At 44.5% G+C, this 27,399-nt stretch overlaps 2 protein-coding genes across 3 annotated transcripts; one reads left to right on the forward strand and one right to left on the reverse strand.

Annotated features, from left to right (window-relative positions):
* Nucleotides 1–138: 138 nt before the first annotated feature.
* Nucleotides 139–8,034, reverse strand: LOC119445865 (voltage-gated hydrogen channel 1). Of its 2 annotated transcripts, none has more exons than XM_049663685.1 (5): nt 7,909–8,034; nt 7,356–7,530; nt 7,105–7,212; nt 4,161–4,392; nt 139–2,672 (listed from the first exon to the last, which is right to left on the reverse strand). In XM_049663685.1, exons 2-5 carry the CDS (start codon nt 7,434–7,436, stop codon nt 2,431–2,433), a joined length of 663 nt encoding a protein of 220 aa, XP_049519642.1. In that variant the 5' UTR covers nt 7,437–7,530; nt 7,909–8,034; the 3' UTR covers nt 139–2,430. The 2 variants fall into 2 exon arrangements, with proteins under 2 accessions (XP_049519642.1, XP_037566098.1); XM_037710170.2 differs by having other exon boundaries at nt 7,784–8,026.
* Nucleotides 8,035–9,165: 1,131 nt separating this feature from the next.
* On the forward strand, nt 9,166–26,831 carry LOC119445862 (T-complex protein 1 subunit zeta). Its single transcript, XM_037710167.2, has 10 exons — nt 9,166–9,371; nt 11,905–11,968; nt 12,873–13,007; nt 17,579–17,970; nt 18,829–18,988; nt 19,382–19,464; nt 20,661–20,905; nt 21,275–21,511; nt 24,499–24,571; nt 26,661–26,831. Exons 1-10 carry the CDS (start codon nt 9,235–9,237, stop codon nt 26,728–26,730), a joined length of 1,596 nt encoding a protein of 531 aa, XP_037566095.1. The 5' UTR covers nt 9,166–9,234; the 3' UTR covers nt 26,731–26,831.
* The last annotated feature ends 568 nt before the right edge of the window (nt 26,832–27,399 follow it).

A 27,399-nucleotide genomic window follows, 5' to 3' on the forward strand; every position in this document is an offset into this window, starting at 1 on the left:
CCTTGCAGTTTTAATTAGGCTGTTGTGTTATATGTGTTATTGAGTGCTTCTGAATTCAGTTTATGAGCAGTAGAAAGGTTCAACGTTGTGTTTCTATGTGCAGCACAGCTATCCATGAAAGAAAAGAGAACACCACTCTCGAAACAACATGTACATTGTGACAACATAAAATACAAGCAGTAAAGATATGAGAGATAATCACAAGTAAATACATCACTGTACATATAACCACAGCTGAGTATTGCATACTGTTTCTGCCCTGTGTGTTAATTCCAAACATTTCTCAAGGCACAAGTGAACTACTACACACACAAACACACTTCTACAGTAAATAACAACCATAAAAAATATATATGGTATATTTATCACAACATTCTTACAATCAAAGCTCTCTTGTGAGAAACATGGCTGGACTGGGCATTAATAATGTACATTGTACGTTGCCTTCCTTTGATAAAGGAGGTAAGATAGAAAAAAAAAAAAAAAAAACTTAGTTTGTGACCAGTTGTGTATCCTCTTTTGTGAGCACGTCACCAAGATACTGCACCAAAAGTGCTCAAGATTCACTCCAAGGATACTTTTAGCTCTCGAGATACAAAGAAATTCTTCATGCACAGAACAATTAACAGACAAACATTAAATGTTCATAACGACAATACAGAACTACAAAAAACATCTCCACAGTTTCACAAGCATTATGCAAGCTTAGCCACAGTCCTGACACCTAGTTTGGAAAAACCCCAAACTCATTTTCACTGGACTAGCAGGAATTGATGCGTAGACAACATCAATTGAATCAAGAGGCATGTCCAGTTGTATGGAAGTGCCGTTTCCTTTTCTACAGACAGGCAGCAAAGTGTGATTCCGCAAATATGTAGCGGCACCGCAGTCAGCTTGAGTGCAGGCAAAGGATGGCTATCCCATTTGCAAGTCATTTGCAACTTGACCTGGTGTCATAAGTAACGCAGTTACAACAAACTTCTGTGAGCTTTGCATGATCACTTGGGCACGAGCTGTCCACTGGAGATTATCATTCAAAATAGTGGGGGGGCTCAGTAAAGAAGCGCAGGGTCAGAATGTGCGTCTGCTCTTTTTGTTTACACCATGAGCCACTTGCCGCGACGTGAGGTGCACCCTGTGTATTTACAGAGATGGCAACCTTGTGCTAAATTCCTTGTGGATTTCTTCACATGCATCTGCTTCTACAGTAAAAACTGACGGCTTCGTGCTAGGAGTGAGGAATGTAGAGCGGAACCAGCTTGCATGCCTACACCTCACTCCTGGTTGAAGCACAACTTCGGTCATATCTCTCGAGGAATGTCGGAAAGCCTGCTTGTGGAATTTCACAGAGGCTTTTTTATGCCTAGAACATTTCGTGCTTTTTTTTATGTGCCCTGTGTTAAATGTCCATTGACGGCAGCTTAGGGCCGCAAGGCTGTGTGAAGATCTTGGCAGTTGACTAGGTAGAAAATGTCCGGTAATGTCACCAGAGTAGAAAAATACTTTGAGGCAAAGTTTTCCTCGTCCAATATTGCAGGAAGATGATCAGCCTAAACGTAACATTGCACTTTACTGTGGTTAATAAAAAGGTTACCTCCCATAGATTCATGTCATATTTTAGTTGAGATACTATATCGTGTTCCGTGCAAAAACACATTCGAAAAAAAGAAAAAGAAGAATACTGACTGCTCCACTTCCAAGCTGCCACATTGCTTGTGGTTTGGCACTTCACACAGATTTCACTTCATTCCATCACCGTTAAGTAACACAGACTGCCCATTTACAATACATTACTGCTCTAGTGCTAAATGTAGGTACTGAAAGTAATTGAATAAAAGCGCATACAGTGTAGTACCAGCATGTTATGACCGGACTAAATTCGTGAAGCAACATGTTGCATTAAACTCGGTCATTGAACACCCTCAATGCCCTTGAGAATATTAGCGTGCCACTCATACCTTGGACATAGCAATGCACGTGTTGCACTGCTGCGAGGTATTGCAACCTTGTTCTTGCAAAGCACCGTGTATGTTACCGATCAATTGCACCATTTTCGTTCGATATTGACCTGTAGCTACGCAAGAATAGTACATAAAGAGTGCATAGGGTAAACCCACAGGTCGTGTGTACACACAACGCTGCTTGTATGGCTCTGGATGTCAATGCACGTATGCACACGATACAAGCATGTTCGCCTGTCGCAATTCCCCTGCCTCACAGAAATAGGTACAGTATGTTCAAAGCGCTGCACGTATCCAAGAAAAAAGGGCAATAAATAATGCTCTCCAACATTTCTCACACCAATCCCGGCGAGAGATGTCTACAAACATTGCATTGCCGCATCTGTAGCACCACTCGGGCAGATTTGGGCGTGCACGTGCGGCTTCCTCACCAGAAGCGTAGAGCTGCAAGCAACCATTCGAAGGAACTTCAATCCTGCACGCCAGATTCTTGGTTCTCTTCCCCACCCAAGGGTGGCTCCTGGACGACCACCGTTGGTGGAAGCTCGGTGATGCCGCGGCTGTGCAGGAGTTCTCTGAGGGACGATATCTCCTGCTCCAAGGCATTGCAGTAGTCGCGGTTTTTGAGCAGGTCCTGCATGAGCTTCTCGCGCAACTTGCACTCGCGCATCAGTTGCCGTTCCGCTTGTGTCTTCACTGTGAGTACAATGCCTGCCGGGTGAGACGAAGAAAAAGTGAACCCTGTGCAATACACCTGACGAGGCATTCAAATTCTGAGCAAGTTAAAAAAAATTATCTGGAGGATTGGAAAAATGACTGGGGCAAAGATGTTCAGGGTTTTATTTAATACTGCTGTGCCTATGCGTAAGAAACAAAACCCCCTTCGAGAACAGCTGCTGAAGGTACACTACAGGCAAAAATTAGGTCAAGCGTAATATACTGATTTTCTAAATGTTACGAGTATGCCGCTGTTGCTTAGGACAGCTTTTATGCGAGAGTGACTGTGAATTGGAGAGAGTGGCACCAGCGCTTTGGAATTGCCCAATACATTTGTCATGGTATCTGGCTATGCCAAAGGGCACATCGTTTGTTACTTGCTCTGCAGTTTTCACAAACCTGAGTGCAAATGGTAATTATGTAAAAGTGTTTATAGTGACCACATACAATGTGGATTGAATATGAAAATGATGGTTCTAATTGAAATCCTATGGTCTCTGGCACAAAATGTCTCTGTAGTAAATGCCTAAAATAATAAAACTAGCTGCAATGTGCCAGCTACCTTGGCAACACTATTACTACAGAAACCCACACTCCTGAAGAAAACACTCAGCTGAGCTTGGAAATGTTAGCTACTGATGCGGTATGAGGCATAACAATATATTCTTCAGCTTGTATATTGTTTCAACTTTCAACTATTCTTTCAATATATTCTTTCAACTCATCTGTCATTCACAGCTGCTGTTCTAGGCTTGCAAGCTTCTTGTCCTTGCCATTGACTGGGGGGGCTTAACAAAACATGCAATGGATTGAGTCGTGGTAATGCGGACGACAAAAGTCATGGCAGTGGCGCGAACTGAGGTAAGGTCTGGTGTCACCCTTTTTACTTGAAATCTCTCAATACAGTCAAACCGCTGTATAAAAAATATGGATATAACTGATTGCTGAAAGTAAATCTACAACGTTTCTTGCCGATACTACCAGCCTTTAACGGATATATACCTATGAAGGAGGTGTTTGGGTGTCGAATGTGACTGTTACAGGCTCAAAGGGCGGCACCATGTTCCAATACTGGACTGCATGTAACACAATCTAAAAGTACCACAAGTACACAGTCTAAATAACCAGGACCTGGCTTTAGAGGTGCACAGTAAACACTTAGGCCAAACCTGATTGTTGATGAAAACTTTAGTCTAGACACATTGGTTCATTGCTCCAATAGACACGACGTCAACAACGCGGAACAAGGCCGAGGAGGGGAGTAACAGGAGGCACATACAAAACACACACACACAAGCGTTTGTAATATATGTAGGCACATAAAAAAACACACACACGGGCAATTGTTGATGGATGTCTGATGCTCAGTTTCATAGGTTTGACACCCATCTGCTTTTACGCACACCATAGTGCACGACACACACTGTGTGCACCATTACGAAACTGCTGTGCTGGAAAGGGAGTGTGGAAAGAATGCCGTACCATTTAAGAGGCGTGCCACTCGCCAGAGTCGCAGGACAATGATGAGTCCTGAACCGTTGGCAGCCGATTCAGGGTCCCTGAATGCGACGTCCAGGCCGAAGGAGATGATGACAATTGCAGCGTCAAACATCTCCATCTTGTGTCGGAAGAAGCTGAGTCGGTAGGCATATAGCTTGGCAGCAATTTCCACCAAGAACAAGCTCAGGATGAAGATGCTCAGCGAATGGATGATCTGCAAAGGTAGTGTGGTGTTCATTTAGTGAGAAAGCACAGTGAGTACTATTCTGGCTTTTATGGAGATTTATTTGCTAAATGTAAAGGTGCTGTTTCTCAGGTTTCGTGAGTTCAAAGACTTCCAGAAAAATATTGTGTAATCAACAATGAAAAAGAGATAATGTATTAAATAACAAAAAGCTTCACACATATGAAGCCGCTTAACACGCAACTCTGAAACATTGAGGAAAATAACATTGTTATAATCAAGAGTTTCTGTACAGGAACTAGCCATGCAGGGAAGAAAAATGTTGACAAGGAGGCTCTAAAGAGAAATAGATCAATTTGTTTGACTAATAGAATATTGATTAATTAAAAATTTCATTCTTGAATTTTATGCGCTAACTGCCAGGTCCATGATATCAGTGTGACATGAATTTCACTGTAATCACAGATTTCATGTGGTTTCACGCCAGGAGATGTTTCAAGACTTGTGCAGTTAAGGTGTGGTTACTTATAAATGCCGTATACCATTCTCCATTATCAAACATTTATCTAGCCTCGACCAAATGGCATTAAAATCTACAATGTCAAGGGGAGCTAGTTGGAAAATGTCAAGGTGACGTGACCACCTGCCTTCTGCTTCTTTTTCATTAACCTTCCACTCATGTTAACAAAACTTGGTAACCAAAATTGTGCCATGTGAGAGGTATTATAGATGTGAAGTAAAAGGGTTAACGTGCAGAAAACTATGTTCTCTATACCACGTGCATTTAAAGTTTGCAACATATTGCAACTTGATAACAAGATTTTTGCACTTTGTCTCAGTTAAGATTTCTTGTGTTTGAAAAAAAAAAATGTGTTGGTGAAGTAGTCGCAGTTCCGCAGTGTAGAAGGATTTTTATATGCCTAATATAAAGATTTAAGTAAAAATGAAAAATGTTCGGGACCCGTTTTCAGAACCCAGCTGGCTCATTCACTGCAGTGGCATCATCGGGCTTTCCCACTAGGCTGGTGCATCACTCGTGTACACGGGGAGCATTTCAGATAGCAGATGTAATAGAGATCAATGCCAGAAATAGGTTCCCTCAACTAATTTTTTAAAATTTGCTGTACGCGGCGCTCTCGCGTGCTTTCTACCTCAATGTACCGTAGTAGAAATATGGATGCAGGAACCCTGAAAATTAAAGCTAGACTCATTTCACAGCTAAAAAGAGGCAAAAAAAGACACTCAGAGTCACTATTCTTTACTACAACGAAAATAATGAGTTCAGAATTCAATACGAGTGTGATATTTATTTTGTTACCAGAACGAGCCACAATTGAATGACTCATGGGTCTTAAACTAAGCTGAATTTTCTCACTTAAAATAAAATAAAGCAACATGTTTTTTATTTACTAGATTTACCAGTCCTGAGTGGGTATTCCATAATATTTTCAAAAAAATCACCAATAATTTTTTTTAATGTCTCTAAAATGTTCCAATTCTCACTATTTTTGCATTTTTGACAGTTTGAGGTTTTATAATGAAATAAGTATGTGGTGTAGTTGCACACTTCATTTTTTAGTTTGCAAAAAGCCTTTTGAAGATTTGTCATAAATATTTTTCAGCTTCATTGCCGTGGCTAAAATTGCCCTAAAAAGCCCCTGGTTTCGGGGTCGGTCAGAGGCTGTTGATCAAAAACGAAAGTTTGGCAATTTTTAAAAAAGACTGTGGGTGACATGAATTTAACTTCCCGTGGGCCAATAGTACTAGTGGTGTATATTTACCAATAAATTTGGCGGGGTACAATGCATTAACTTTAAGAGTGACAGACCTTTGAATGTGCAAGTCATTAAAACGCTCTTTTCCACCTTTAGTGAAATAAGAGTTTTTTTTTTTTTTTTTTTTCACGAAATCCGTGCTAAGGTTCGCAAAACGAAGGTGGTTCCTTTCTACAGAGACATTTTCCCACCTTATATAAAAATTTCGCTGAAAGATAAACAATAGTCGGGAGCCCCCTTAATCTGTCCTCATCTGACCACACGCATGAACCAATGTTGAATTAATGGTAGTTAATTGTAACAAGTGGAACTGGCCAGCTCTGGTTACAATTATTGTGGTGGCAACAATCACCCACTGTTTCTCAACATGCTTGTTTGTTTAAAAGAAGGTCATTTCCATGATACTGTTAGAGAGTGCAGGGGTGGTATTCTGTAAGAATCCACCTAGTGGACATGTCTGTTTCGTCTGCTGCTGAAGTGCTCATTGGCTGTGGCGCCTGGCTCCTGTTGAAGCGTACCCCAGCCCAGCCAATCAGAACTTCAACAGCAGACGACATGGACATGTCCACTAGGTGGACTCTTACAGAATAGCATTTCCACTATAGTTCTGTGTTAAGCTCCATGCCAATGACAGCAACAACGGAAGCATGCAGTTTGGTAAGTACACTTCTATGTTCTGTTTTCAGTTGGTAGTAAACTTGTTAGTAGTAAACTGGTTTTTAACTGGAATAAGCATGCTGCATTCAGCCAGCTACAACCTGTGATATGACTGATGGCGCTGCAGTTCAAGGTGGCACTAAAGCACCTTGAAAGGATATGTAATACAGGTACATGGAAGCACTTACATATATATGCACTGATAGGAATGGCTGTGCAACAGGGGCATCGTTTATGCACGAAGGCTTTTCAGGCTTGGAATTACTGCTAGTTGACCTACATATTTGTTCAGACAATAATATATGCTTGCCTTTGGCGCGATGTAGCTGTGTTCATGCAGCTTCAGGATCTCCAGTTCCACAAGCAGCTCAGTGATGACTAGAAGGCAGTCGAGAACCACCAAAGCCACGATGGCAATCTGTAAATACAAAGCAGCTATTTTAAAATCTTCAATCTCATTTCTTTCTGCACTGCAGCCAGCTTGAAGTCTCGGGTTTTATGCAGTATGATTTCGCAAACAGCAAGTTGAAGAGATTTAAAGTTTATTTATAGTGTTCACACCTGAAACTTGGTAGAATGCAACAGGGCTGACAGTTTCTCGCGGAATGTGACAAGGGGTCTAATGTCGACGTCAGATTCCATGTCAACGTCGATGGACACAAAACTGGCGCTTGGTTTGTCCCGTGTTTGTATATTCGGAACGTCCTTCCGAGGGGAAAAATCTTGATCGTGTTCCCTGCGAATGAACAAACATGACACAGAGCACGTAGACACAATTGAGGTATTACGCTAATGGTCGCAAGTACGTGGATTTTCCAAGTTTACTGTGGCAAATTAAGACGGGGCAATACAACCAATACAACTTTCGCTTTTTTCCCATCAGTGAACACAATCAGCGCATACAACTCGGTCCCTGAGGCCTCTGTTTGCAAAGCAAAATTACCACAGATTGTGAATTTGCGTCTCGCTGCATGCTTAACTTAACTTACGACGCTCGCTCCATGCTGGTATGGTAGCTGACGCGAACGGGACGTCCCAGCTTGGGATGTAGAAGTTACTCCGCAAATACACTAGTCGCGACTGAAGTTTTCCCGGGCTCTACTGTCACGCGAACCTTTTATCATTGTCACCCAGATGCACGGCCACAAAAGGTGCGATCAACGAACTTTCGCACTACGCCCCCCCGACCCAACTGACCAACTTAGGCGCTGCTGCTAAAAACAAACCAAAACAAGCAAAATATAGTTCTCCACTGTTCCCAGCTGAGCCACTTGAAAACGCGCGCTGGGTTTGGCGGGCGCACGTAAGCGCTGCGGGGCCGCTGCGGGCAACTATGAGAGCACGAGTTCCTGATACGAAAACTAAATCTTTCTTTGAATAAAATTGGAGCTGTTCACATCTCACCAGCATAGGGCTGAGCCGAAAGAACAGACGTCACATATCTCTGTGCTAGCTTCATTTTTTCTTCAGAAAAATCAAGACGGGCGCTGAACTCGCAACTGCATTCATTGTCTTGCTCTTCACTTTATCCCTGGTTTGTCCTTGCGCTGTCTTTTACATCGTAAAACCAAACCACCTCGCCCACCTTTCAATAATTTTCCTACAGACAGTTTAGGATCCGTCAGAATCGGAGCTGTCTGCGACGGCTCGGCGCGGAGCGCCGATCCTGTGGCATGGCCGCCTTTGCTTACCTTAATTTGCTACGTCTTATTATTGACACTCAAAGCGGATTTCTGCCGTCGGCGTCGCCGTCGCCATGAGGTTCCGCATGACGTCAACGGCGATGAAATCGTCGCCGCGCGCCGTATTCTGTATGTGCGAGTGAAAGCGCGCGAGGGACGCGTGCTTTCACGGGGAGCGAACACACGGCGAGAGCAAACGCGCGTTCTGCGCCGTGCTCCCTGAAGGGCTGCAGAATTCAGCGTCTCTTTGCTCCTTTACAATCAGCATGTATATATAGAGCAAACGCGACTTATTCCGTCGCGCGAAAGGCCGTGGGAGGGAGGGGAGCCGACGTTTAGCTGCGGCACCAAATGCGTATTTATATAAAAACGTTCCGAGGCGAGAATGGGGCAAAGACTTTCGACGCTGCTCGACGAGTGTCACGTTCTGATTTTGTCGAAAACCTCAGTCACCTCAGTCAACCGTCACCAACGCCGCGCGCGTTCGGAGCGAACGCTGGCAAAACGCCGACGGCGTCGACAACAGTTCTGCGCTGGTGCTGCAGCATGTCCCAAATTTATACAGCTGACAAAACTACTATCCTTACTCCGTATAGCTCTCTACTAATTTGCTATCGCAATTGATGCTTCGCCTTTAGGGTAAAACTGCAAGATTTTTTTTTTTTTGTTATGGTCACTCCCTTACGGGCGGCGTTTGAGGGTTTGAGTGAATGAGCACGTGAATCGGCGCCGAAGTAGCGAAGCGAGTTTGTGAAAAAATGGCAGCAGTGCTTACATTAAACCCCAAGGCTGAAGTAGCACGCCACGCCCAGGCTCTCGCTGTCAACATCAACGCTGCAAAGGGGCTGCAAAATGTTCTTCGCACGAATCTGGGCCCCACAGGCACGATGAAGATGTGAGTAGGCATTGTGCCGTTCTAAGCCTAAGCATCGTCGGAGCCTTTTAATTTCGTTTGTTGGCCTGCATTGGAGAGGGCTGAAGGAAAATTGCACCGCGATCATTTGAATTACGCTACTTCAGGTTGCCCTTCTCAAGAAAAATCGTTTGTTTGTTCAAGCTGTGAGGAAATATCGATGATGTTTTGATCAGGTGTCCCGCGAGGCGATACAAAACGCCGGCTTGCGATGGGGCCACTCTAGAAAGTTCGTGACGGGCGTTTTACCTGCGCGAAGTCGTTTGCGGTCTGGTGTTTCGCTTGCACCAGCAAAAAACGTTGAGTTGGAAAGCTTAACTAGCCTTCATAACACGAACGTTCTGAATTTTTATGGGTAATACCAGCGTGACGGCCCATTGATTCCATATATGGACAAGTTATACGGGTGTTAAACGGCGCACTTTTGATGGCGATCAAGCTCGATCAGGATCGAATTTCTCGGTCGTGATTGGCTCCTTTGCGCAAGCTGCGCGAGGGAGCCAATCGCAGTCGAGAATTGCGATCCGGATCGGGCTTGATTGCGATCAGAAGTGGTGTGACACCGGTATTAATCCGTGTGCTGCAGTGAAGACGAGCGTCCACCACGAGGCGCTTGCTGCTAATGCGAACGTGGTTTACGACATTCCTTTATGTGGTAATACTTATGTGCAACACTTTTCATATAGGGAAGGTGTTGATATCGCACGTGCATGGCTGTGCCTTTCTTGCCTACGCGTGCCGCTACACGCAGGACTAATCGCCTGGCTCCACTTGTGTTCGTGGTGCAGCTTTTACCAGAGATGTCTTCTATAGAATTTAGGAAACGTAAATGAACACGAATGAAATCCAAGCGTCTGCCCCTAGGAACAACTGTAAGTATTGTATTAGTTGTCTGTCAAATATGTAGGTATTACCATCCCCTGATAAACCGGTTGCACTAGTCAAAAGTACTGTTACGATCGACGCCACCTGTGATATCATTGGCAGTCGGTGCCCTTGATGTGCCAATTTATGGATAGGCCAAGAATTGTGAATTGGAACGAATACCAACTACTTTTCCATTCTGAAAATAGAAAGGTGAAAAAGCTTATTATATGTTTATACATGCACTGCTGATAAGCAAATTCAATGGATCTCAACTGGGTAGATTGTGTGCAAAGGGTGAGAAGTCATTTCATTTAGTCTAGACTGTGTCTTACAATGAAAGATAAGCGACTAGGTGCACATGAAGGCCTGTGGTCTGTTTCATACATAGCACGTAATGCCACAAAGGCTAAAGAAACTCCCCCCACTGCTCGCATTCACAACCAAAAAATAGCACGCCACATACGAAAGCAAGATCTAGGTTTGGGTCATGTAAAGCAATGTGACATTGTCTTGCCACTTTAACATTGCAAAACGGGTCACAATATGTGGAAGGTGTCGCTGTTCTGAACATGTTTAGGACCAAACAAATGGAGTGGCACATTTTTGCTACCAGCACGCCACAGTGTACTGCTTGCACATGCCAAAACATAGTAAAGGAAGTTTTAGTTTTTGGGAACCCATAGGGACTTTCGCACAGCCAAAGTGCCACGCCCCACTTACATTCCTTTGTACTCTTTTTGTTCTCTATTGTATAACATTTGCACTCTTTTGTGAAACCGGCACTTGGGGTGCACAAAATGTAATGCTCCCTAGTATTTCGCGTAATAAAGGGGCACAAATGATATTGTGATATGATGTAACCTTATATATACTAGGTTAATTGTAACATGTGAAGTAGTCAATCCATAGAAACTGTCTCAGATCCAAGACAACTTTACTGCAAAACGTGTGTAGTGGGACGTCTGTGCCTCACTAGTGTAGCTTCCACAGCGTTGCCTGCTAAGTGTGAAACGGACTATAGGCTTGTGGCATAGTCATTAAAGATGGGAAGCTACAGTTAGTGTTCTTTCATTAAACAGCACTAGCATATTTAACATTAGTGGTGCATTATTCACATTAGTGGTTCATTATTCTATGCAGAGCTTACAATAATATTGTGAGCTCTGCCTAGAATTCAAGAAAAATGTGGTGGCAGCCTCAAAAATGCATTCGTTAGGCTACTGCAAGTTATCGTGCAATGAAGTGGATTGTTCAACAGGCTTGCTTAGTAACTGCTCTCTTTGCAGTATGGATACTTCCTGTGGCAGGTAATATTTGAGTTTGTTGAAATAGCAAAGTATTTCTAAGGAACAGTGGTGGCGGGGCGCCTCGATAACCATAATAATGTTGTATCTTCAGCCATGGCTGAATGTGTAGAGAAATTGAGAACAAGTTCTAGAATTGAATCACTTCCAACTCAAATTTGAACTGTCACATTTGTAAAAGAAATCTCAGTAGTATTTGCAGATTGCAGTACAGAGGACAGTCTATGAATGCAACTAGTGCAGTTGCATCAGTTGAGTGACTTCAGACGTGCGTTTTTTTACAAGGAAGCAACTCAGCGCTATTTCTTTAAAAAATTTTCTACACCTCCCATTTTTCTTTCTAGGCTCGTGTCGGGTGCCGGTGATATAAAGATAACAAAGGATGGCAATGTCTTGCTGCATGAAATGGTAAGTTCAGACATAAATGTGCTTCAATAGCCGGGCACGGCCTTACTAGCTGCACTTAGGTCGTGTAACCACATAGATCTATTCCCAATGGCCAGGGCATTGTGGTTGTTATGAAGTGCGCATTTCGCTATTCTTATGTTTATAGGCAAAATGCACTTGAAAGCAACACTGGATTAGGTAGAGTGATGCAATTAGGAAGTTCGCAGGTGTAAGATGCCAACATAGGCAAATGTAAACATTTGTAGGAGTCGACTGGCTAACATAGGGCAGGGGTAACTCGACACCTCTTGTAGAGAGACCTTTGTTCTGCAGTGGACAAATAGGATGATGGTGGTGTCAGTGTGGTGTTGTTATTATTGTTACTATTATTATTTTTTATTATTAGTATTGTTGTTAGCACATAGCTGGTTATGATTGGTGAAAGGAGAAGCCTATTACATAAAAAAACTATGCAGATTCATACTGGTAATCTTTCTTAAAGGGCATCTGCATATTCACTCATATTACAGGATGTTTAGATCTCTGTTTCAAGGTCAGTAGTGCACTTTTTTAAAGCTCCTACCAAACCTTGAAGCTTTCATTGTTTAAGGGTGTAATACTGTCACGACTAAAGAAGACAATGAAGTGAGAGACACGAGCGCAAGCATGTCTCTCTCCGAAGAGGGTAAAGTTGGCGTGGCCAATTATTCTTGGGCCTTGAATATAGAGCTTGTGTTTGTTGCTGCACCGTAGTCCTGTGTGCTGTTCTTCTCATCTTGCGACAATACTATATTGGGCTACGCTGGCAGTATATAGCCATGAAACCTGCTGGATTTGTTTGTAATCATTGTAAGTTTGTTTCTTACGTTTGTTTCTGTTTTAAATTGAACCAGCCATGCCAAAACCTGCATGTTCACTCTTTCAGCAAATTCAGCTCCCCACTGCGAACCTCATCGCTAGGGCTTCAACAGCACAGAATGACATCACTGGCGATGGAACAACGTCAACTGTTCTCATCATTGGAGAGCTCCTCAAGCAGGCTGACCACTACGTTTCTGAGGTTAGTAATGTTTCGTTTTTCAGCTTTCGTCAAATTCCTTAGCCAAGATTACATTGGTCTAGGACCATTGGTGTCACAAGTAGATTGCAAAGACTTTTATTATTATAGCGTGGAAGATTATGCCCACTGATTTATAAAGTAACTTACGGTACACTGTGACAGAGTTCACATTTTGCCCAATATTTTGGTATCTGTTACTAGCAGGGGAGACTGCTTGAAATGGAAATACGGTGGAAAAAAAAATGGAAATAAGTCATTATTGGCAAAACAATGTCTGCACAAACTTGAGCTTGCCTGTAACACTTTTTGTGTTCTCCCAGGAATTATGTCGTGGAAACGTTACCCCCGCACCTAAAGGGACACTAAAAAGAAGAAAACTGCTCTTAACAGTTAGAGAAGGCTCAAAAATCCAGAGAAACATAAAAATGAAAAATAAGGGGTGACGCTGCATTGAAGTCTCCGTACCAACACGCTGTGACATCATCAGGGGTGGGAATCCTATGCCAATTGTGACATTTTGACACTCGCGCACATGGCTGTGCCATATTGCGTCGAAAGTGGGAAAACGATCGAAATTGCACTATGCTGCTCCAGAACAGAATTCACTGTGGCAGGCATCCGCGAAAAATTGCCGGCACTGTGCAGGGTGTGTCGGTTCATAGGTCATGTGAAAATAACTTTCGTATTCTGGCCGCCAGTGGGGTGCGGACAGCCGCACCCAATCACTCAGTGTGAACTCCAGACGATGCAGTGATTCTAGTGAGTCCAGTTAGTGGCAAAGCAAAGTCAGTCACTGGCTGAATCTTGGTTTGAGCTAGTGGGCCATATTCTGCTAGTTGGTGTGCCATATTCAAGAAGTTCTTTGGCAAAAACTGCATAGATGCAGATAGGTAACACATATGAGATGGCGATCACCCTGTCACATCTGCTCTCTGTCGTTGTCTAGTAGTTTGCGCCATAGAATTCCCTGAATGAGACATGTGGTTGTAGCTGTTCTACGGCCACATTGTTAGCGCCGTCTCTAGCTGCATCGTTCGCTGCCCGCATGGGGCATTGAGCACGTAGTTGTGCTCGCCGTGGTTCCTTTATTCATTGGTCAATGCAAATGCACCATCCTGCGCTTGGACAATGATGAGCAAATGTAAATCGTCCTTGTGTTGTTCTTTTGTAGCACACGTTTTAATGATGCCGTTTGTGTGCTTGAAATTGATGCCGATTGTTTTTACATTTTTGGCTTCATGTTCCAGTGGCTGAACGAATGGTGTCGCTATTAAAACAATAAAAAAACAAAACACGCTTCTAGTTCGTGAGATATTTACTGAGCCGATACTGTATTTTTTTTTTTTCTAATAAAATGCACTCTTTTGTCATGTGCTTGCGGTTTTAACTGTACAGCGGACCTCATTGCTGTTAGTGTGTGTGAAGCAGTGGCCTAGGTTGTTTCTCATGGAGAATCTTTGCATTGCGTCTTTCGAAGCTTCAATGTCTGTGCACGCATACTTCACATTCCTGTTTCACATGCGCCTATAGTGGAAGACAGAATAATTGGTGGCATTGTATCTGCGAAAACCAAACTAACTAGATATTTAAAGTGAATTAGACGCACACTATCAGAGGAAGTGAAAACTTCATAAACCTATTGCTGCGATAAGTCATCACACTACAATAGGTTTATCATGAAAGAATATAAATTCTTTGAATTCTTTCGTGGTTTTCTAAATTGGCATTTGTCTCAAAATCTTCGGATCTGGCATGGCGCGATGTACAACACTTTTTTGGGCATGCTCGGCATGGAATATACATATTACACACTTTTTCTGAAAATAATGTTAGTTGCAAGTGACACCTTGTCCTGTTGTCGTTTTTTTTCTTCCTCTGATTCTGCGCTTAGTCTAATTCACTTTAATTAGCATGTACTAACTAGCCCAACAACAATTCATACTAACTAGATATTGTTTTGGGGAAATTTTCCTGGTGTTTGAACTTATTACCAATCAAAAACCAAGGCTCATCAGTGTGATGATATGCTTTATCATTCCTTTCCTGTCCAACAACATAAAGACATGGTAGAAGTTCAGAGAGGTCACACACATCTGGCAAAAGGCAGCTCCATGTTGCACTTGCAAAGATTTGAGAGGGGGAGAAACATGATATGGGGTATAAAGATCGAGTACTATTAGGTGCTTCTAAATCATGCTGTTGCATTGGCCAGAACTGTATTTGAATAAACCCTTGTGGTGTTCACTAACCCTAGCTTGTTCACGTCTTCTGTTGGAAAATGCCTGCAGTCACTTGACCAGTATTTAATACCAAAATAGTATGAAAAATGCCTTTAGGCTGCTCTTCAACACTTCTTTAATGCTGCAGAATGCAGCCTTGTGACTGTTACACCACTTAATCATACTCACGCTTTAAATTAAAATTTGCAGGCTCCATAGTGCTTCAATAATAAAATATACCTGCTAAAGACTTCCCCAAAATCAGAATTTGTCTGCTACAATCTGCTCCCGAATAAAATTTTAACTTCTCTAATAATTGCTAAAAAATGGCTTTGGGTATTATTCCCACCCCTGCATCATGAATTTTGACAGAATCGGCTTGGGCCTAGCTAATTTTCTAAGATGGACATGAACCAAAGACTGAACTTAGGTAGTTTATAGAACTTTTACAGCACCACAATAGCCCAGATATGAGAACATAGTACTTGGAATTCCAGGACATCACTCTTGATGTACCGGCACTGGGGTTTTTTGTACAAAAAAAAATAAAATAAATAAAATAACCTTTAGTCTTCATAAAAAAAAATAGTGAACCACTTAGTCCAATCAATAAAAATAAGAGTTTTGACAGAACAGTACTATGCTTGATCTGTGTAAACCAGTTTAGCACTTCCCTTTAGTGTTCCTTTAATTATTGAAATGCAATGAAGCTCTGCCGTTGAGCTCTTTCAAAGAATAAAAGAAAGGTGGGCCCACAAAGAAGCATTTCTTTTTGTGTGTATGTGTTGACTCTTGCTGTGCTGGTATTGATGCATCGAGAAAGCCATGCGGCATTGCTCGAGTCTTCCATGACTAGTGGTGCTGTTCTGGGCACTGCCAAATTCGCCATCTTGTGAGCTATGATTGGCTGAGAGGGCAGTTAGGATATCTCTCATTTGCCGCAAGGGCGGGTATTACATCTGTGAATGGCCGAAAGGGCAGTTATGCCATCTCTGATTGGCTCAAACTGCCAAGATGGCAGAATTCGAGTGTCCTCCAGACCTGCCAACCTTGTAATATGAAGAATACTATAGTCAAAGCAGAAAATAAAATGCATAAAAATTGTTGAAATGTATACCAAAATTTGTTTCGCTGCTGAACATCGTTATTAAAAATTCAGGTGGTAATGCTTATGAAGCTTAATTATGAAATATTCACGTAACGGTGTCTGACATTTCAGTTGCCATTATACAGTCGAACCCGGATACATATATCGAATCTGAAGGGGATCACAAAAAAAAGTTCGATATATGTATATGTAATTCGATATATAAAATAAAAACTTTGTACACAAATTTTCAAGGGGATTTTGCAGCTGTTCCCTGTTCGATATACACAATAATTTATTATATGTGGGTTCGGTATATCTGGGTTCTATAAGTTGGTGTCACTGCTGTGGGTAGGTCTGAAAAATTGTTCGAAAAATGAGTCAGCATCTGTATTAATATTAGTAAAACAGACTACTCGGCTAGTTGGTATGCATGTTCACAGCTATACACCGTGCAGAAAAACGAGACAACTGGACAGGCGCTCATTCTTTTGAAATCAGGGGCAGCATATTTCAAGTGGGTCTTTTTTGGGGGATACGGTCACTTCATCGAAATTTCGAGTGACTTGACCACTTTCACGAGATTTCCACTTTCACGAGATTTCAAGCGACTTGGCACCAGATGCATTGGCATATATTCATATATATTGGCATCGGCCAGCACTGTTCCTTGCACTGTGTGAAAATACAGAGTTTGGCACAGTGCCAGGAATGCTGTCTGCAGTATATATGGGAGCGTGTTAAGTGACATGTCACGCAAAAGCTTGTAAAAGTGATAGCTCGAGATTACAGCCCAAGTTCTGCTTTATGGTAGACAAACGAAATATCATTGAATCATAGAACACTTGAAAACAAGCTCGAAAGATTGGGTCATTATGATGAAATTGTAGAATTTGGCAGGTATGGACGCGCCTCGGTTGGTAGTTCCCACGTGATAACTTGGTCATGTGTTAAAGCTTCATGCTTGCACCCTCGCAACCTGCTGCTGTAGGTTAGGTTAGGTTAGTTTAGGTTAGGCGGCTATGGAGTTGCGCTGCTGAGCTTGAGGTCGCAGGTCCGAACCCAGTTGCGACGGCCACATTTTGACGAGGGGGAAATGCAGAAGCACTTGTGTGCTTAGATATAGGTGCACATTAAAGAACCCCAGGTGGTCTAAATTGATCTGGAGTTCCCCACTATGGTGTGCCTCATAATCAGATTGGGGTTTTGGCCCATAGAATCACGTAATTTAATTTTTTTAAATAAATATTTTTGCACCTTTGCAGGGCCTGCACCCTCGCATTCTGGCCGATGGCTTTGAGAAGGCACTGGTGAAAGCGTTGGAAGTGCTGGAGACCCTGAAGATCACCCCGAGTGAGGTGGACCGGGACCTGCTGGTGCGGGTGGCACACACGGCGCTTGCGACCAAGGTGAGCCCCGAGCTGGCTCAGCACCTGACGGAGGTGTGCGTGGACGCCGTGCTGGCGATACAGAGGCCAGGAGAGGAACTGAACCTGCACATGGTGGAGATAATGGAGATGCAGCACAAGACCGACATGGACACCCAGCTGGTGCGCGGACTCGTGCTGGACCACGGGGCGAGGCATCCCGACATGAAGAAGCTGGTCCGGGACGCCTACGTGCTGGCCTGCAATGTGTCCCTGGAGTATGAGAAGACGTACGTAAAAGGAGTAACTCGCGTTGCCTACTTTTTTTTTCTTCTTTTGATGACAGACGCACCATTGTTTGCTGTTTGGTTTTGTTTTGTGACCTGTTATGAGAGGGCAGAGGCATAAGAAAATCCAGCTGCTGAGATTCCTGTGCATGTAAACGAAACCCTAAGGGTTGTTTTGTGTGACTGTTCACTTCATTTTCCATTCTTTTCAAAAACCCTTTGTCATTGGCTCGGACATCACTGTGCCACTGTTATTGCTTGGATTGGCCACTTGATGCAGTGGGTAACAAGGACCGAGGCATGTAAAAAAAAGAAATTTAGAAAATATGACCCCAAACTTGTGTGCTTGATTTACTGGGCCCTCTATAGTAAAAAGCATGATATCTCGCTCTGTATGCATATACCAGTGTGCGTGTTTATTCGTAGTTTCTCTTGGATCAATTTTCGTATCATTTTGCATAATGCAACCTTCAAAGGATCTGTGCAGAACTGTGTTGTACATAGCTTTATTGATATGGTCACAGTTCATGTAATTTACTAGTTCCTGCAATCATGGTGGAGGACAGTGAAAACTTTTTATTCGAATCATGATATTTGAAAGTATGTGTTTTGTACTCAGGCTTCTGGTCATATATATATATTTTTTTACATGTAAGTGGGGGTCAACTCTGCTCGAAAAGAATTTGAAGCAGTGCCCCCTGAAATTTATGAGCATAAAAAAGATAACTCCAGGAGATCATTTTCCTCATCAAGTTTTCTGGGTCAGACTTTACAATGAATAACGCAAGGTGGCTAGGAAGCTACAGTTCAGCTTCGATTTGCTGTGCACTCCTCACACTGCCATGTTTTTCCTCTCTGCAGGGAAGTAAACGCTGGCTTCTTCTACAAGTCTGCCGACGAGCGTGAGAAGCTGGTTCAGGCAGAGCGGCAGTTCATTGAGAACAGAGTGCTCAAGATCATTGAGCTCAAGCGCAAGGTCTGTGATACCCCGGAAAAGAACTTTGTCGTCATCAATCAGCAGGTGAGAAGCTTTTAGTCTTTTCTTTTAGACGCTGGTTCCTTTGTGCAGCTTGTCTTGTGTTGCAGTGACAGCCCATGACATGTTTGGACAGAATTTGTCTTGTTGAATATGAACTTTGTCGGGTGCTATCAGCTTGATAAACCTATCGCTATCTTGTGGATGCGCTGTAATGCTGTAACAACTTTAGATAAAAGTTGTCATCTGTAAATGAACTTTTACCAGAAACTAACACAGATTTCTGTTTGTTGAAATTCATTGCTTGCTTCATTTTGTTCATTTGGCATTGTGATCACACTGTCACTTACTTTTGCCACTTTTCTTTTGTGGTGGAAGTTGGGTCATTTTGAATGCGAAATATCTTGAGCTGCTCACTTCATTCACTAACTTTTTCAGGGTATTGACCCCATGTCTCTGGACCTTCTGGCCAAGGAAGGCATTGTGGCCCTGAGGCGTGCCAAGCGAAGGAACATGGAGCGGTGAGTTTTATTTGAAATTTTTCGTCTGGTATCCAGCACTTCACCATACTGCTTCTTGTCTGTCAGTATTGCACTTGTTTTCATAGTTCGAAGGGTTGGATGGACCCATACCCATTGGGTTTGCGTATGTGAATTCATACCTGCCAACTCTCCTAAATTTTGTGTTAAGTTTACTTGGAATTTGCGCTTGTTCTATGGTGTAAGAATGTTACGTCAAGTTTTGTGAAGCTTGAGAGTTGAAATTTAGTTGATCAACTTGCAATCTTATAAACTTTTGCTGGACATATTGAATGAACCCAGATGTGGCATACAGTGGTACAAGTAGGAAACATTCATCGTGTGGACAGATTGCTATTGCTCCACAGCATTACTGAAACAAGGCCTGAACGGAGTTTCGCTCTTCGGTCTGTGACCAATTTCCTGAGAAGTCTTATTATGCGTAAAGGACATCAGAGGGACTTGCTTTGAGCAAGTTTATTCGGAAATGTTCCTGAGCAGGCAAAGTTAACAACAGCAAAGTCCTTGAAAAAGTTATAGTGATCTAAACCAATCTGTCTGCTTGCCGGTCTCTGCTGTTCCAAGTTTGCTTCTGCTTTTTTAAACTTCTTAAAAAATGTGTGCTATTCCTACCATTACAAAGTGTTTGCCAGAAACGGTATCTTGTGTAATGAACGCCAACCTCCACCAACCTCCAGTTCCACATAAATGATTTTTTGCAAGAAAGTGTGTTCATTCTGGAAGTAAACATGGTATCGCTTCAATAATATTCCTGTGGCCTATCTAGTGAGTGGGCTGAGAAACTGGTGGGAAGTAGTGTGCCTGCCTGGCAAGTGACGTCTGCTTCAGCAATTTCTGTCAGTTGACATGCACTGAAGTTATGTCCTAGAAAGCTTTTGGTCGGGTATATGGCCCCAGTAGTGGCCGAAGGTTGTTAGAATGAAAGGGGGAAAAACAAATTTCTGTGGACTGTCTTTTTTTGAGCCTCGGCACTTGAGCATATGTGAGGTGAATGCAGCCCTACAACGCACCCCTACAACGAAATGACCTGTATGGAGAACGAATAATGCTGTCCCGGTTCTATTGGGAAGTGTGCGGTGCGCGACCTTTACAACGAAGTGACATGTATAACGAATCATTTTGGAGGTCTCAAGCACTTAGTTATGAAGGCATTCAACTGTACCCGCATTTGGTTACAGGCTGGCGCTGGCGTGTGGCTGCAAGGCCATGAACTCATTCGAGGAGCTGACCCCAGACGTACTTGGCCATGCTGGAGTCGTATACGAGCATGTGCTTGGCGAGAATAAGTTCACCTTTGTGGAGGAGCTCAAGAACCCACGCTCGGTCACAGTGCTCATCAAGGGACCCACCAAGCACACACTCACCCAGATCAAGGATGCTGTGTACGATGGACTGCGTGCCGTCAAGAATGCCATTGAAGACGGTAAGTGGCACAAACAGTGCAGCCAGTGTTCACTTTATAAAAATCTCGTGATAGCACTTCAAAACGATTTTATGCATAGAAAAATGCGTGAAGCAATGGCTCACACGTGCAACGCTAACACGCTTGCTGAATCTTGGCGTCGCCCATTGAAGGAAAAGTAAATTGCTAGAACTTTCAATGTGATTTAGGCATTATGTTGTGTGGATTTGAATTCCCCGAAAACGTTTTACTGTGATATTGATTAAGGTTCTTTTCTGCTTATTTATATTTGTGTAGTTCTTTGCTAAGAATTCAGTGTTCCGCACCGTGTTGGGCATTGTGCTGCCCCTCACTGTGTCTGAAAAAAATTATTTGCTTTGTGCTGTGCAGGTTGTGTGGTGCCCGGAGCAGGGGCCTTTGAGCTGGCAGCTCATGCATCCCTGACTGCGATGCGTCCCACGATTGAGGGCAAGACACAGCTTGGGGTGCAGGCGTTTGCGGATGCGCTTCTCATCATCGTCAAGACGCTGGCGTCCAACAGTGGCCTGGATCCACAGGATGTGCTGGTGCGGCTGCAGAGAGAGCAGCAGCAGGCACAGCAGCCTATTGGCCTCAACCTGCGCACTGGTGTGTGGCCCGCTGGGCATTGGTCTCTTATATTAAGGGGGGACGCGGCTCTTAAGGACGAAAAAACCGCAAAAAGTCGACTTTTGGAAAATGGAATTTTTGAAACCTGCAGGTATTTTCCCGCAACTACACAAAGTTTTTTGACCTTTGAATCAGTATTTTAGCCACAGCATCACTTTAGTTTGTCGATACCTGCAGAATTACAACCGAAGTTATCGCAAGAACGGTACTTTTTTCGCGAAGCGCAGCCGTCGTTTCACGCATCGTAGCACGGACGTCTTGGTGTCACTTGAAAGGGTGATCTTTCTTCTTAAAATTTGCACCAACTCCGGCACCATGCTGCCATTGGCTTTCTGAAATTTCCGCGCCAAAAAAGAGTCCTAGCGCGGCCCCTTATTGGTGTAGCGCACGAGACCTGTGCTCGGCATACGATTGGCGGGATTCCTTTCGCGTCGTCTACATTGCGCTCATCCGCGCGGTCGGGTGTGCGCCATGTTGTCCGAGCGTCGAGTCATTGTCAAGTGAAGTGACGCCGTGCTACGCGATGGCCCGTAAGAAATTCCATACGAGGAATACGTTTGGTGCAAAGAAGGTGCGACTTGCACTGATCCATAACTTCAAGAAGCGTAGCACAACACATCTGGACGTCGAAGTCGTCGCATCCCCCTCCGAACCCGCCTCTGCTGACACCGCCGATGTAGGCCTAATCCTAACAAGCCCGTCGCCATGCAAAGGTGTCTAAGGTTGCGTTCGTCGCGATACGAAGTTCCTGAAGCCCGCAGAATTGAAAGAGGGCATAAAAAGAGCCCCAGAAAAATTTCAGCTGCTGTCGTCCACTCCCGCGACGGAAAGGAAGCGATATCTCCCGACTGATAACACCGATGCCGCAGCTGAACCCGTCGAACCGCTTGATGGGACCGTGTTTACAATAGTAAGTTTAGATGTGGTGAACATTCTGCTTGTGCAAATGAATTGCAACGAATGCAGTGGCAGGCATATGAAAATCGTCAGAGGTGAGCACGAATATGGACTCAAGTCAAGTTGATTCTTATGTGCGGTAACTGTGGTGATGTTACGTCGACGTGGAGCTCGCCGCGCATCCGCGGGCTGTGAATGTTCTCGCCGCTAGTGCAATGCAAGCAATGGGAAACTGGCAAACAGCCCTCACTGATGTGTTTTCCATGATGAACATTAGCCGCCACGGACTTCACATGAAGACGTGGCAACACTACATGAAGGAAAAGCTGACTCCCGCCGCCGATCATGCTCCCCGAAACGTGACAAGTGAGTGCGCGCGTTCGGTTTGCGAACTTTACGGCGACTTGTGTCTCAACCCCGGGAAAATCACGGTGTACGATGGGCCGTGGATGACCGGCAGACACACCTCTCACATCGGCGTCGGCGCCATGATTGAACTGTTTACGGGTCTTTGTTTAGATTACGTGGTTTTGAGTAATTTTGCAGTGATCGCATGGCTGAAAAAGATCGGCGGCGATCGAAAGCTTCAGCTCGAAAGCGTGCATCAGCGGAAAACATGCATCAGGCCCTCAAAAAATGCCACACAGGCAACAATTCTCAAAATGACTATGTGCCAGGAGGATACTAACCACAGTGTAGACCGCTTATAACGTAAGTCGCCGGAGTCTCGAATATCCGCACTATAAGCAGTACCGCACTATAACCAAAGCAACTATTTTCAAGGCCCGCACATATGCAAAACATGTGCACTGAGCCGCCACGCGTATGCGACAGTCGAGGAATGCGGCTAGAACGTTTGCATTCAATTTACAGTCGAGTCTCGTTAATTCGAACCAAATCACGCGGCGGCGCCTCCGACCGGCATTGCTCCGGCACCGCTATAGAGTAAAAGCATAGGAGAGACCCCTCAATGTCGTGCGCGAACAAAACAAAAAAAGAAAAAAACGGTGCAGAAATTTCACCCTCTCTCAAATGGCAAGGTCGCCGATTCTGCGTTGCGCTGGAACATGCGGGTACATGCCGACATCTCAGCCACGCTACCATAGCCACGCGTAGAAAATGGCAGTGAACCCTTCTTTCTCCTTTATGCTTCCTCTACTTTCTAGTCACGTGTTGACCTTGCACGCTGCGGCTACGGCGCAGAGGGAAGCAGTCCCAGGCCGGCCAACGAAACTGCCCATGCTGGCGAACGCCCGCTTCCTTGTAACGGCAGAAAACGAAACTTCGGGCAGCCGGCCCGGCGGCGCATGCACGCCGGCGGGCCCGCACGGTGACAGTCGAAAGTGAGGGAGCTACGAGTGAGGGCTAGGGGAGCCACCGAAGCGGCGGAGTTGCCGAGGCGAAATCCGCTTCCCTGCCGCCCTCCTCCTTTACATTCCATGGTCTCTGCATGCGCCTTTCGCCGTGCTGTGCCGGCGCCGCCCGCTTCCTGAAGTTTCGTTTACTGCCGTTGGCCGGCGCTAACAGTTTCGTGGCCCTCGCTCTGTACGCTCGCCGTGATATTTCACGACTCGCACTCAAGATTTTGGTTTCGGCCTCACTGGCTGTTCGTTCGCACCATGTGTCCTTCTCCTCCACTTCGTCTCTCTTTCTTCCTCGAGCACTCCTTGGGCGCCCGTTTGAGGGGAGCGTTCGCCGTCGCCGCCGACTTCCGTACTCCCGGGCAGCCGCACTGTAACCGCTATTTCGTTTCCCGCAACGGCACTATAAGCGATACGTGTATACATGGGGTGCTATGGGAAAATTAATGGGAGTCTGAAAAGACCGCACTATATCCGGTCCTGCACTATAAGCGGTTACGTTATAAGTGGTCTATACTGCAGTTACAGGTGGTTCACTGTCTCACTTGGCGAGCGCCAAACCAGGGAAAATTTGTCAGTGGCTCGCGGAACCCCGAAGAGGGGCGTGCGGAACCCACTTTGAGAACCCATAATGTACTGTAATCCATGCTTGTTTTTGTAGTTTGTTTACGTGCATGTATGAAAAGATTTATTGTTCCATCTTTTCAGGGGAGGCTCTGATTCCTGCCAACGAGGGCATATTTGACAACTACTGTGTGAAGAGGCAGCTTCTCAACTCTTGGTAGGTGCAACCTCCTTGTTGTATGTGATAACACTTATTGGGCCTATAATACTATTGTTATCATGAATCAAGTGTTGTAGAATTGGTTGACTGTCGTGATTATTGTGTACTACGATGTGGAAGTGGCTAAAAAAGATACAGTAGAGTCCTCTTATAACGATCACAGTTATAATGAATGCAAACAAAGGTAGCACAAGGCCCCTAATTTTCATGTGGTCTATGGCAGCATGTCTCGGCACTTTGCTCTATTGCCATTGCAACGCTCTATGCCACGCAAAGAGCGTGGCATAGAGCGTGGCCATATGCCACGACTCTTTGCTCTAAAGCAGGGGTTCTCAAGCATGTTCGTTCCAGGGAACCCTGCTAAGCTCAATGAAGTGTCAAGGACCCCCCCCCGAATTAACCCAATTAAAATGTCGTAATTAACCAAATGTCGAATTATCGAGGGTATCAAGAAAACAATAAACAAATGCTTAACTACGTCAACACGCTTTTATTAATTACTCAATGAATCAGCCAATCCTGTTTATATTTATTAAGCATAAAGACCAGTGCGGAAGCTGAAATTCTAGTCATCTCATGACTGATTAGCGCTAGCAGCGGCAAAGGCCTCGCGCATACATCCCGATTATTTTTTTAGCCAGTCAGCTGCTCGCCAACAAATTGTCCGTCCATCGCGATGTAGCCGGTGCTCTTAATCTTCCACAGCTTTGCAGTGAGTCAAAGCAAAACTACTGCTTGCCGCAACCGCTGCGGACGAAACCGGGTCCGCTATCGATGCGATCATGGACGGCGACCTTGCGGTTCAGAAGGCAGGCGGCCGATGCACGCACCAAGTCAAAACGAAACTACCGTTCGTTGCAAGACGTGCGCACTGAAACCGCGGTGGTTATCGACGCGATCGTGGATGGCAACTACGCACTTATGAAGGCGTGCGGCATGCCGCCAACGCGGTGTTACGCGCGGCGATAAACGCAAGAATAAAGTCTTTAAGGGCACAATTAGGCACGAACCGCTCCGGCGTAGCTGTCAATCACGTGCCGCGCACGATTGCCACTGAGGATCATGGCGATGCGGACTGCGCCGCTTCGTTTCGGTTGGATGCTAGCGCCGTTCTTGCTCTTCTGCGGCACGTATTTGCGATGCTCCGCGTATTTTTTTTCTTCATTTTTTTTATTCCTCAACGTATACATCAGTGCGCACGCAATCGGCACCTACGCTATCTACAAATGGGAGAAATGCGCATGTTGGTAAATTACGGCCTCCGAGATTTAAGTGCGAAAGCTTAGGCGCGCTGCCCGTTTTCGGAGGTTGGGTGGCTACAAGCTGCTTGCGAATTTATTGCGCAGTTCGCGCGTTGCCGTTACGCGCTGTGAGTGCTTTTTGACACTCGGGCATGAGTAATGGAAGTTCTGTGGATCGAGCGCACCTCGTTTTCGCCGTTTTAGACGCTTGGTGAGCGCGGTACCACAGAAAATTTATCAGTGGTTCGCGGAACCCCGAGCAGGGGCCTGCGGAACCCCAGGGTTCCGCGGAACCCACTTTGAGGATCCATGCTCTAAAGGAACGCAGAGGTGTGCTCTTGATTCTTTTTATTTCATGCAATCCTCAGCTGTTCCGTTGTATCACATGGGGTAACATGAATTAGAATGAAATGTGGAGCAGATGTTGAGAAAAATTGCACTGTTATAGTGCTCAGTCGACAAAAGACGGGTAGAAAATTGGGCTTTGGAAAGGATGTGTCGCTGCACTGTGAATCGCAGGGCTTTCTGTTTGTACTGTTGTAAAGAGGAGAGTCGAAGCGCCGTATTTCTTCATGCATAAATAAAAGCAAAAAAAGTGAGCAAGGAGAAAGTAGCGTTGTGGTTGGTTAGTGTTGCCACGTTGCACAGAAAGCGCTCCTCTTGGCTGACCCAGATCTGAATCGCTGACACATGTTTGGCATGCATTTTGACAGCAGTAAGCTGTGCATTTCTTTGTCCCAGCAACATCTAGCAATTGCCGTGGTTGGCTGCGCCGCTGGCTCGTGTTTCTTGTGTGTGTAACATTGAAGTTTACATCACAGACACTTTCGTGTTTTGTTTTTCAGCACGGTCATCGCAAGCAACCTGCTGTTGGTGGATGAAATCATGTTTGGCGGAACCAAGGGACCCAAATAAACAGCTCGTACTATCCCCATCTGGACGCACTTACTGTTCTCTCTTCATGTCTGCTTGTGCTGCTGCTGTCCACGAATAAATTATTGTTTGTAGATTTGGCCTCTTTGCAGTTTCCAGTATCATTCAGCAGTATGATATTATTCTGTTAACATGTCAATGCGCACACTGGCAGTATGTGCAGCACCATTCTCACTTTAAAGGAAGAGCTTTCTTTGGCTCGTCAGCCCACTTTGCAAGGGCAGCGGTTCGGCCGTGTAAATGGGACTGATCCTGAAGATGTAATCAAGGGTGATGACTTGGTGGGCCTTTTGATACCATTGGGTTGCTGCATGAGAATACATTTTGAAGTCAAATTGAATAGTGCTAGAAACAAATCAAATTGAATATTGAATACTTTCTGAATAATGTGCAGCTATTTTTGCCAGGCAACACTAACGGTGCAGGTGGATGCTGATAAATAATGGGATAACATATTGTGCCAATTCAACTGCCAAATATGTGATTTAAAGCAGGTTTTGTTTTTTGTAGAGTCTGGCAGATTTTGGTGCAGTTGGTGGTTGGACAGGGTTGTTGTCGAAGTTAGTTTTGAAGCGTAACTACCTTGGGTGGTGTAGGTTTGGTTGGTGGTGGTTCGATTGTAGAGAGCGCAGGGTGCAAGTGATAAGGGGG

The sequence above is a fragment of the Dermacentor silvarum genome, chromosome 3 (assembly GCF_013339745.2).
Source record: "Dermacentor silvarum isolate Dsil-2018 chromosome 3, BIME_Dsil_1.4, whole genome shotgun sequence".
NCBI lineage: Eukaryota > Metazoa > Arthropoda > Arachnida > Ixodida > Ixodidae > Dermacentor > Dermacentor silvarum.

Bases quoted from the DNA above. Each gene is read 5' to 3' on its own strand.
- LOC119445862 (XM_037710167.2), top strand. From the start codon at position 9,235: ATGGCAGCAGTGCTTACATTAAACCCCAAGGCTGAAGTAGCACGCCAC. The intron at 13,008-17,578 runs GTTAGTAATGTT...GCACCTTTGCAG, and splicing joins CTGACCACTACGTTTCTGAG to GGCCTGCACCCTCGCATTCT. The intron at 24,572-26,660 runs GTAGGTGCAACC...TTTGTTTTTCAG, and splicing joins AGGCAGCTTCTCAACTCTTG to CACGGTCATCGCAAGCAACC.
- LOC119445865 (XM_037710170.2), bottom strand. The intron at 7,213-7,355 runs GTGTGAACACTA...TTGTATTTACAG, and splicing joins TGCATTCTACCAAGTTTCAG to ATTGCCATCGTGGCTTTGGT. The intron at 4,393-7,104 runs GCAAGCATATAT...CTACCTTTGCAG, and splicing joins ACAGCTACATCGCGCCAAAG to ATCATCCATTCGCTGAGCAT.